The 12,284-nt window shown below is 37.0% G+C and overlaps 1 protein-coding gene across 1 annotated transcript in view; it reads right to left on the reverse strand.

The window, feature by feature from the left end:
- The window catches only part of RPGR (retinitis pigmentosa GTPase regulator), a 93,555-nt gene that overhangs the window by 49,978 nt on the left and 31,293 nt on the right, over positions 1–12,284 (reverse strand). The window contains exon 8 of the mRNA XM_036744550.1: positions 9,998–10,153. Coding sequence (XP_036600445.1) covers positions 9,998–10,153 — 156 coding nt within the window. The remainder of the gene's footprint in view (positions 1–9,997; positions 10,154–12,284) is intronic.

Genomic DNA, 12,284 nt, shown 5'->3' on the forward strand with positions numbered 1-12,284 from the left:
CAAAGTGATCACAGATCATCTCCCACAACAACGACAACAAAAAACCTTATGCTACAACTCCTGACATACAGTAGTTGAATTTAACAATTCCACTGACAAACAATCAACTCTTCACGTAATCTGGATAAAGACCTTTAAATATGAAGAAAAGGAAATTCAAGTAACAAACTATTCTACATCTACTACAAACTGCAAGAAGGAAAGGAATGTGTTCCAAAGAGCAAAGGAGCTCCAGGTGTAACCCAGGTAACATACGTTGCAAACCTGAGCCTAATCATCAACGAAAAAAGATGAATGTTCGATTTTTTAAAAGAGGTATTTGAAGTACTCCTAGTAAGAAAAACAACAAATGCTTAGAGTTTAGAAGGCTAGAATGGTTATTTTTACTTATTTTTAAAAACATTTTCTTTGTTTCTTGTCTTTATATCATAGTTAAGTTTCTAGTAAAAATAACTCCTCCTTCAATAAAACTTCCTTTGTGACAAAGAAAAACAATTAAAACAAAAATACTCAAAACAGTGACCCCATTTGTATCCTAATAATCCTCAACCTTTCTCCCATGAGGAAGGAAGTATGTGTTATTATCTGCTTTTCAGGATCTTTACTGATCTTTCAGTTGGCTAGTGATCCTTTCGTTTATAATCTTTTATTTACTGTGAATATGATTCTTTAGGTTCTATTTATTTTTATCTACATTAGTTCATAAACTCTTCTCAAGTTTCCCTGAATTCCTCATTTTTGTTGTTTCTTACTGCACAACACTGTATTATATTCATTTATATTCATCCATTACCTCAGTGATGGACTTCCTTCTGTTTCCATATCTTTGTTCCACAAATACCCCTGCTATGACTATGTACATACACACATATACATATATGTACATATGCACACATATGTGTGTATGTAAAGACTTTTAAAACTGGATGTTTTACAGGCATTGCAAACACATGTCCTTAACAGAACTTTTCCTCCCAAACACTTTCCTTCTTTCCATGGGATCACTATCCTTCTAATCTCCCAGGTTTGTAACTTAGGAATCACCCGTATCTCCTTATTCTCCCTCACCTCACAAATCTAATGAACTTCCAAGTCTTACTGATTCTAACTACACAATATTTCTCATGTCTTCTCTCCCTTCTAACACAGGCCCTGATCGCCTCTTGCCTGGACAATTCATGAGGCCTACAAGTCTCTCCCCTTTCTAATCCATCTCCCAGACAGATGTCAAAATGATATTCCTAAAGCATAAGCCAGACCATGTCACTCCCCTACTCAATAAACTGCAGTTGTTCCTATTTAACCTCTAGAATCAAATAAAAACATTTCTGTTTGGCTTTTAAAGCCCTTCACAATCAAGCTCCTACCTTATTACATATTATTCCTCAAACAGGAACTTTTGTCCAGCCAAACTAGCCTTCCTGCTTTCCCTAGCACATGACATCCCATCTCCCATCTCTGTGTCTTGTACAAGATGTCCTCTATACTTGGAATCCACTCTTTCCTCATCTACATCTCCTAGACATCCCAGATTCCTAAGAGTCCGGCTCGAACACCACATCGTTTCCACATCTCTCATCCTCCTGATAGAAATTACCTTCCCAATACTTTGTATATTTTGCATTTCTTTCCCCTTTTTTCCTTTTTAAAATAACATTAATATGCTTTTATGGTATAAAACCATCATTTCCATAACATAGTACAATAAAAAGATGAATGTGCATGAAACTGCAAATCTATCATGCACAATTCCTTTCAAATATACAACAAAATTATCATGTAAATTTCTTTTTTTTAACCCTCCTCCCACCCCACACTACAGACGGCTACCATTAGACACAAAATAGGGGGACATTTGTATATTTATGGGTATATATGTAAAATTACTCTATGCATACTTTTATTCATCAGTTTTTTCTCTGGATGCAGATAGCATCTTTCTTCATATGTCCTTTACAGTTAATTTAGGTATTTATAATAGTCAAAATAACTTATTCACTCCAAGTCGTTCTCAAAACAATATTGCTGTTACTACCATATACCTCTTGGTTCTGCTCATTTTGCTCTTCATAATTTCATGCAAGTCTTCCCATGTTTTTCAAAGATCACTGAACTCATCATTTCTTATATCACAATAGTATTCCATCACAATCACATACTACAACTTGTTCAGCCATTCTCCAATTGATGGGCACCCCTGCAATTTCCAGTTCTTTGCCACCACAAAGAAAGCTGTTATAAACAGTTTAGAACATATAGGTTCTTTTCCTTTTTTCCTAATCATCTTTAGAAAAAGCCCAAGTACTGTATTCCAAAGAGATCATAAAAATGTGAAAAGGACACACGTACAAAAACATCTATAGCAGCTCTTTCTGTGGTGCCAAGAACTGGAAATCGAGGGGATGCCCAACAATTGGGTAATGGCTGAACAAGTTGTGGTATGTGAATGTAATGGAATACTATTGTGCTACAAGAAATGATGAGCAGGGAGACTTCAGAAAAACCTGGAAAGACTTGCATGAACTGATGCTGAGTGAAGTGAGCAGAGAAAGGAGAACATTGTTTACAGTAACAGTAACACTGTGCAATGACTAACTTTGATAGACCTACCTCTTCTTAGCAATGCAGGGGTCTAAGACAACTCCAAAAAGATTCGTGATAGATGGAAAATGCTATCCCACATACAGAAAAAGAACTATGGAGTCTGAATGCAGATTGAAGTAGACTATTTTCTTTTTTTTTTTGTTTTGTTTGGTTTTGTTTTATGTTTTTCTTTCTCATGGTTACTCCCATTTATTCTAATTCTTCTGTACAACATGACTAATGTGAAAATATGTTTAATATGAATGTATATATAGAGCCTATATCAGACTGCACACTGTCTTTAGGTGGGGGAGAACACTTACAGAAGTGAATGTTGAAAACTAAAAATAAATAAATATTTTTAAAAAAGAAAAAAAGAAATAGATTTAGTAATGGTACTTGTGGGTCAAAGGGTACAGGTAGTTTAATAGCTCTTTGAACATAATTCAAGATTGCTCTCCAAAATGGTTGGATAAGTTCACAATTTCACCAACAATGAATGTAAGTAAGTTCTTTGAGGGCAGCAACTGTTTCATTTATCTCTTTGTATTCCCCAGGACTTGCCACACAGTAAATACTTAATAAATGCTTGACTGATTAGATACCAGAATACTGAAGTCTCTTTAAAATTTCTAATTTCTGCCCTTATCATTTCTTTGATTTCTTTTCTATACCGTTCTTGGGGCTGAGTTACTATGTTGTTTGAGGGGACCTTGTCAAATGTATTGTGTTATCTTCACCCCTTTAAGAGAGTCTTATTCAATTTACTTTATACTTATCCATTGAGATGTCTCTTTTTTAAAAAAGATTTTTACTCAATCTGCTATTATCTATATTTATTAGTCACCTAGAAGATTCTTCTATGGTATCCTTGCTGTCAACACTCTTTTAGCCATCAGTATATTTTTTCTGGCAGTCCGGTGTTGTTTTGTCCCTTCCCCTGTTAGACCAGGGTTGGATGAGATCCGTGGTCCAAAAGAGATAAAGGTGATGGGTTGGGGCACTCTGAAAGGCCACTGTACTTATACTTGTTCTCCACTTTTTCCAGTCCCACTATTCTAGGCTCCACCTTCCTCTCTGAGACTGCCTTTTTATTCTTTAGGCTTACTTAGGGGATGATCACAAGAGGTTAGGCCAGGATCTCCCAGATACTTTCCTCTTGTATCTTAAAACAGCACAATCCTTCAAGTCTCCTTTCTCCTCTACAGTCCTCCACTGTAGCTCTATGTGCTCCAAATGATTTCATTAGAGAGTTACAAAGTGTGACATGAGGTCTGGGAGGAAAAGTCATTGCGATCTGGGGGGTAACGAAGTCTTCTTAGATGAAGTGTGCTTTGAGATGATGGGAACAGACAGCATCCCAATAAGGGGAATACAGCATGAGCAAGAAAGCAATGGGTATCTGAGGGGCAGAGTTGTCCAAATTTGGCATGAGCATTGAGCATGCAGCGAGGAATTATATAAGATTAGGCTAGAAAAATTAAGTCATGCCAAGTTACAGGTGGCCTTGAATGCAAGGAAGGAAGTCTGAATTTGACTTGTGAGGCAAAAGAGAGTCAAGACAGAACTGTGAATAAAGGAGTGGCACAACCGGATCTATGCGTAAGAAAAAATATTCTGGCAGTAGATGAAAATGGACTGGACTGGGGAGAAGGTAGAGACTAGAAGACCTGTCAAAAGGTGTTGCTGCAGCCTAGGTAAGAGATAATGTAAAGCTGAAATGGGGTGGGAGAAGCTGGAATAAAGAAGAAGGGAGTCATAGAAAAGATGTTGAGGAGACGAAACCTCACCTCAGAGGTGAGGGAGAGGGGAGAGCCAAAGAAAATTCCAGTTACATGAATATGGTGAACAAGAGAAGCGGTTGTGCCAGAAACAGCATGAGTAGAGTCCAAAGAAGGATCAACTTGAAGGGAAAACGTCATGAGCTCAGCTATAAACATATGTATTTGGAGGTATCGGAGGGACATCTGGGCCATGATCTCTCACTGGCAGCTGGAAATGCAGGTCCAGAGCTCAGGAAGGACAAGACTAGATTTCAATCTGGGAGTCGTATGAACAGAAGGGGTACCTTTGAGGCTTTGGGAGTAAATGAGTTTACCAAGGTTACAAGTATGAGGGATGAAGATGAGCCCTTAGGATTTTATTTCTAATCTTGTCATTCAACAGCGTGGCTGAAATACTAACTCTTCCATTTTGCATTTAAGCATTGGCTTCAGTCTACCTTTCCAGGCTTATCATATGGTGGTCCTCTTCAAAAATACCACAGTCCAGGCAATGGGACTTTCTCGCTGTTCATAACACATAACAACACTCCATCTCTGATCATCATGCCTTTGTTCAGGCTGTCCCACAGGCCTCGTCCTCACCTCTACCTCACCTCAAGAAAGCAACAACTTAATTAGCACCATCAACTACATGAGGCCCTTCTTGAAATTCCCTTCCCCTATTACCACAGCCCTCAGCTGCCAATGACTCCCCCCACCAATTATTTTGTATTTATGTACTAATACAATACACATACATACATAAGGGGTGTATGTGACGATCTTCCCTAATAAGCTCCTTGAACACTATTTCATTTTTTCTTTATATCCACAGCACCTAGCATAATGCCTGGAACATAATAGGATAATGCTTATTTTTTTGAATAATTGTGGGCAATTTACTTTACCTTTTGGTGCTTCTGTTTATCTATCCTGTGAGATACATAAGTCAGAAACCCAGAGATGGAGACTGGGTTGGCAGCCCCTTCCTGAGACCACAGAAAAAGTAAACCAAAGCCAGACTGATATTCCTTCTGAATAAGGCCACCTAAGCTTCCAGGAAACAGTATGATTTTGGTCAAAGGGTTAATTTGATTCCCTAACCCAACAGATTCCCCTAGCTTTGAATTCTAATAAGCAACTTCCCTCTCACTCTTCCAGTCACCTGATCTCAGCTGCTAGCACATCGACATCCTAAAATTTCTCTGGTAAGAGCCTACCCTGATCTTTGGATGAAACACTCTCTTCTCCTAATGTAAACTGTCCTTACCAGATAAATAACTGAGTAAGTGGAGGAACTGAAATAATTTAGCACCAGTTCTGACTGGGAAATTCTCCAATTGATAGCATGCACCCAGTTGTCCCTCTGGCTCTATCTGATAAGACAGCTGAACTAGATTATTTCTAAAGCCGTTCCATCTCTAACATTCCAAAATGATCTGATTCTATTTGCACTTGGGTTTTTTTTCCTAGCCACAGCGGGGAAACCCTATAAAACTGATACTGATTTAAAAAAAAAACCTAGAGTTCTGTCAAAGCTTCAGAATAAAGTCTTAACAATGATACCTTTGACATTCACAGAACGATAAAATCTTGAGTTGGAAGGTCATTTACTACCACTTCACACCAAATGCAGAAAATCCTTCTATAATATCCTCTAACAGATGATTTTTGTAGTTCTCAAACACTCGTAGTAAAAGAGAAGTCAACAATTTACAAGCAGGTCATCACATTTTCTGGCTATAATTATTAAAAACTACTTCTTATAGACTGAGCCAAAATATGCCTCATAGTTACTTCTACCCCTCAGGTCCAGTTCTGTTCTCTGGGGCAACAAAGAATAAATATAATTTCTTTTTCCATGTAACAACACATTTACAGATATCATTTTATTTAATCTTCTCTATGACCTTGCAAGGCAACTAGAGTTATCTTTTCTGTAGATGAAGAAACTGAAGTTACTCAATTTTGAGACCCCTGACAGAAGGAATGGTCCTATTTATCTTTATATCTCTCCCTCCTTAGTCAATAAACATTTACTAAGTACCTACTATGTGCCGGAGGCAGCTAGGTGTTGCAGCAGATAAGAACGCTGGGTGTGAGTCAGAAAGACCAGAGTTCAAATCTTACGTCAGACATTTACTAGCTGTGTGATCATGAGCAAGTTGCTTAACCCTGTCTGCTTCAGTTTCCTCATCTATAAAATGAGCTGGAGAAGGAAATGGCAAACTACTCCAGTATCTCTGCCAAGAAAATTCCAAATAGGGTCACAAATAGGAACATGATTGAAATGACTGAACAACAAGAAGCACCAGACATGGTGCTAAGTAGGGAATACAAATACAAAAAAAAAAAAAAAAAGTCCTTGACCTCAATGAATTTAATAACACACAAAAGGATGTTGAAAAGAGGTGAGGGGAGGGAGGAAGAGTGATGGGGGCATGATGGAAAAAATTCCAGAGGAGTTCTGCAACATATTACTTTGCATATTATAAAACTCAAATACTTTGCATAAGTACTCCTTCCACTAATGAAGATTACAGCCTCTCTATAACTCACAGATGACCGAGTTGCTCTGGAGGACATAAGAACTTCTGAGTCTACTGGAAAGTAGTTTGGCAAAAATTAGGTTTAGACCAGCATTTCACACCTAATCCAACAATCAGATTCAACTATCTAAGATTATTTATTGAAAAGTAGATGCTGATCTGAATTAGAGAAAGAGTTCTTTGCTGGGAGCTCCCTACACTAGTAAAATCCTAGGTCTGTTCCCCAAAACAGTTCTTGTTAATATTCCATTACCTTCATATGTCACAATCTGTTTTGCGGTTCCCTAAGCTATGGGTACCCAAGTTGTTTCCAGTTTTCTGCTACCACACAGAACACAGCTATGAATATCTTGGTCTAAACAGAATGTGTTGGGTTTTTTTTGTCATTAAATTCCCTGGAGTATAATGCCCAGTTGTGATATCACTGCATCTAGGAAAACTATGTGAACAATTTAGTGACTTTTACTGCCTGAATCCAAACTGTTTTCCAGAATAGAGGAATCAATTTATAGCCAAGGTCACATAGTTAATTTATGTGCAGGACTTAAACCCACACACATCTTCCTGACTCAAGGCCGGTTCTCAATCCATGATACCATGCTAAGTCTCAGCAAGAGCCATAAGAGATAACACAAATGAAGCATTTAGAGAAATATGGATAAATGTATATGAACTGATGCAAAGCAAAGAAAGCAAAACCAAAAGAACAAAATACACGATGACCACAATAATAAACAAGAAAACAATAATGGAAGACATTAAATTGATATCAGCATATTGACCAATCTTGACCCCAGAGGAAGGATGATAGCATATATATGCATCTGCTTCCACTCAGCAAAGGTAGTGGACTGAAGGTGTGGAATGAGACATAGGCTCCCAGACATCACCGATGTGTTGGCTTGTTTTGCTTAACTGTACTTTGTGTAAAAGGTGAGTTCTTTTGGGAGGAGGAGTAAATTAGGAATGGCAACAATTCGAGGTGGAAAAAAAGTCATCAACAAAATTGTAAAATTTTTTAAAAAGAATTGTTCCGGCCAACATATCCATCTCTGTGGCCAGCCTGGTGATGAACCTCTCCAAACTTAGTAAAGCTGGTCCCTAAACAAGACATATAGTATCCCACCTTCCCAGCTTCTATTTCCAGCCTTTCCACTTGGTAGAACCTACCAGAACTCATGACTCATGAACAAACATATGCATGAGTTTACTTCCTTCCCTCTCCCTCTCTTTTCATTTCTTGAAATTCTGACTCTCCCCATCCCCTCCCCACCCCATACATTGTCCACTCAGCTATCAAATCTATTTTCCTAATGTACAGATCTAATCATGTGACCTCCTATTGACCATTAATGGCTCTCTATTGCCACAAGGATCAAATATAAAATCCTGTTTTTAAAGTCTTCCATAACCTGTCTTCTTCTTACCTTTCCAGTCTTCTTTACACCTTATACCCTCCTCTTCCCCCCAACATATACCTTGTGATCCAGTGACACTGGCCCCTTTGCAGTTCCTTGCACATGACTAGCTCCTGACTGAGCATTTTCGCTGACAGTTCCTCATACCTGGAACTCTCTCCTCACGTCTGCTTCCTCGCTTTGCTCAAGTCTCAGCTAAAGACTCACCTTCTACATGAAGCTTTTCCCAGTTCTCCTTAATTGTACTGCTTTCCCTTTGAGATTACCACCAATTTACCCTATACAGAGCTTGTCTGGATGCTGTCTCCAATCTTAGTTTGTGAACTGCTTGAGAGTAGGGACTGTTCTTTGAATCCCAGAGCTTAGAACACTGCCATGCACATAGAAGGTGCTTAAAAAATATTGGTTAAGCCCGTCAATTGGGGAATGGCTGAACAAGTTGTGGCATATCAAAATGTAATGGAATACTATTGTGCTATAAGAAATGGGGAAGATATGGACTTCATAATAACCTGGAAAGACCTACATGATATGATGCTGAGAGGAGCAGAACCACGAGAACGTTGTACACAACCACAGATACACTGATTCTGTGATGACTAACTTTGATAGACTTGGCTCTTCTCAGCAATACAAGGTTCAAAGACAGCTCCAAAGGACTCATGATGGAGAGAGCTATCTACATCCATAGGAAGAACTATGGAGTCTGAATGCTGATTGAGGCACACTATTTGTTCTCTTTTTTTTGGTTTCGTTTCTTCTTTCTCGTGATTCATTCCACAGGTCATAATTCTTCTTTACAACTTGACTCTCGTGTAAATAAGTTTAATGCGAAGGTATATATATCAGATTCCACGCCGTCTTGGGGGAACAGGGGAGGGAAAGGAGGGGAAGAAAATCTAGAACTCAAAAATATACAGAACTGAGTGTTGTAAACTAAAAATAAAAAATCTTAAATTAAAAAAAATGTTGGTTAAGAGTGTATAGACTGACAACCCAGGGTCGCACCATGATGAGTCATCAAAGTAGGTCTTAGCAGAAGTTGCAAAATGGTGCATGTGTATTGATTTTTTAATTGTTTGTTTGGAGTTCAATGAATTTCAATTTAACAAGCACACAATAGGAACTGTGAAAGATCCAGAGTTTAGATAAGATATGAGCCCTGACTTCATGAAGCCAACAATCTAGTAAGGGGGAAAGATACCAAGAAACATTACTACAACATACAATGTGGTATAGGTACATTAGAAAGATACAAAATAAAGTACTGTTTGGGGGTTTGAACCAAAAGGTTATTAGTAATAGAGAGGAACACACAAAGCTTTATGAAGGAAGCAGCACTTGGAGGCAAGCCTAGATCACAGATCTTCTGACTCCTAAGCCCAATTGTATTTCTAGTATACCATCCTCCCTCTTGTATATGCTATGTATCTGGATTTTTTTAGAGTACATAACCCTAATCCTAACCCTTTATGTATTCCTATTTTAAATAAAATAGGAAAAAAGGTTAATTGCTCTTATAACTAAAATATTTAAATAGCAAGATACTATAAAAGTGTTTCCTGAAAATTATATTTGTCTCAATCACGATTCCTATGAACAATTATACTAAAACTTTTCAGTATTTTTCAGTTTATTATTACAGTGTTAAGGTAAAAAATATATTGTTACACTGAATTCTTACCTGATATTAAAGCTGTATGGTTTTCCCCACATGCAATATACTGTATTTTCTGATTCTGAAGATGTTTAATAGCCTTTGGTTCTGAGGTTTCAAATATAAAAGTGCCAAGACCTAATTGACCAAACTGTCCAAGGCCAAACGTATATACTTCTTCCTCTGAAAGTGGAAAGGAGGAAAGAAATTTTTAAAGTTTAAATTGCTTTAAATAAGAACAATAATATAACCAATATTATAATTTAAAAATGGGCCATTATAAACATTTAATATTTTGTAAAACATATTAAGTACTATTCTTTAGAAATGCATTCAAAAGACTACCTAATACCCAAGCTAAAATTTTCAATGACAAAGGAGTCTGCAAAAAACAAGTAAAAGTACCAAGTTTTTTGATACCAAGGGCATGGGCCTGACCTTGTCTAACATTTTAGCAGGATATCTACAATAATTTGTATTTATCTGAGAATAAGAGGAGCTATAAAGATACAAATTCTTGTAAATGTAGTCCTTTATTATAGGCCTACTTTTCTCTGATATGTCATTCTCATATATATTCATATACATATACATACATATACACACACATATGTATATATCATATTTATTTTAAATAAAAACTACCTCCATAGTTGTTTTAGTATTATTATTACAATATGGGATTCAGATAGGGACTGGACCTGTAATTTCACTAGCACAGGAACTTCCAAGTTAATTAAACTCCCTCTATCAACACAGGCTGGCACCTAGTGGCATTCCCAGGGTCACACAGTCAATACATGTCAGAAGCAAGAAAGCTAGGACTTCCACTCTACCATGCTGCTCCTAACATATTAAATTATCTTAATAAAAAACACAAGCACATTTTAAAATAATGTTACTATGGAATTTAAAAAAATACAGAAAAAAATCAAGGAAGGATCTCCAAGATCACTGGGTCCAGGCTCTTTCTTTTCGGCTAGCTATTCAGAAAAAAAAAACAGCTTCTTTTCATAAAATCTCTAAGACTCACAAGGGACTTCATTTTCAGGACTGTAATTCCTATTTTCAAGTGGTCACTTTCATTTGAAAGGTGACATATATTTAACATTTAAGCCCCTAGGGACTTACCTTTTATTGAGGGAGACAATACATATAAATATAGGTAGCGGTAAGGAACTGCAACCAACCAAAGCAGACAGATGCTCATCAAATGGAGGATGGCTAAACAAACTGTGGTACATGAAAGGTAACAATACCGTGCTTTGTGATCAATACAATGAATATGATATATACAGAGGAGCATGGGAAGTTTTGAATAGATTCAAAGTGAAGTAAGCAGAACCGAGAAAACATATACATAATAACTACAACAAAAAAGGAAAGAATAAACTAAAAAAAAAAAAAGCAACTGAAACTGAAATGTTGTGAAATTATAATGACCAATGTTAGCACAAAAGAAGAAATATGAGAGGACACCTCTCTGGCTTCCTTTCTTCCCCCTTTTATTTTTTTGTTCTAAGGGTTGGCTTTCTGGTAGAGAGACAAAGGAGGTCAGAGGTCAGTACTGGGAAATGGAGGTGACACTAAAACAAGAGATAATCTACTTTTAAAAAATTTATTTCAATTTTTAAAATTATTTTTTAAAAATGTACTACCAATTCAAATCACTTATTCAACAAGGGCAAAAAAAATGAAAGAATAAACTAGAATGTGATATATCAAGAAGCAAGGAAAATCACCCTTTACCCCAATTATTTCCTTTCCTGTTCATGTTCCTTTAAAAAGCAACCCACCCTTGTCTGCTCATCCTGTGCTGCTCTTGTGCACACCATTCTATAAATCCTTCAAAGGAGGGCTGTCCAGGCTAGGAAGGGCTCTTGACTTCTTGAAACACTGCATAGACAGCAATGAACAACTTTTCTTTTACTTTTGATCATAAATTTCTCGGAAGACAACCTTTACATTGCTTCTCTCACATAATTCTTCACTTATAATGTACTGTAGCCTGTTCATGTCCATCATGTGCTTCTCCATCGCCTTCTAGGTAATTCTCACCTTAATTCTTTAAAGGTGTTACACTATTCCATAACCAGGATATTGATACTTTTAAAAAAAAAATTCTTAATGGGCTTTGATTTCAGAAAGAAGCGTGGTATCATGAAAAGAATTTTATAATTTTCCAAAATTCAACCCCCTCTCCTGCTCAATTTTAAGTCCAATTAAAATAATAGGCTACATGCAGTTTGGTAAATAACCCAAGAAGAGTAAGAATTTAGTTCAGAAGTTGCATTAACTCTTACTACACATGTAA

The sequence above is a fragment of the Trichosurus vulpecula genome, chromosome 2 (assembly GCF_011100635.1).
Source record: "Trichosurus vulpecula isolate mTriVul1 chromosome 2, mTriVul1.pri, whole genome shotgun sequence".
NCBI classification, from domain to species: Eukaryota; Metazoa; Chordata; class Mammalia; order Diprotodontia; family Phalangeridae; genus Trichosurus; species Trichosurus vulpecula.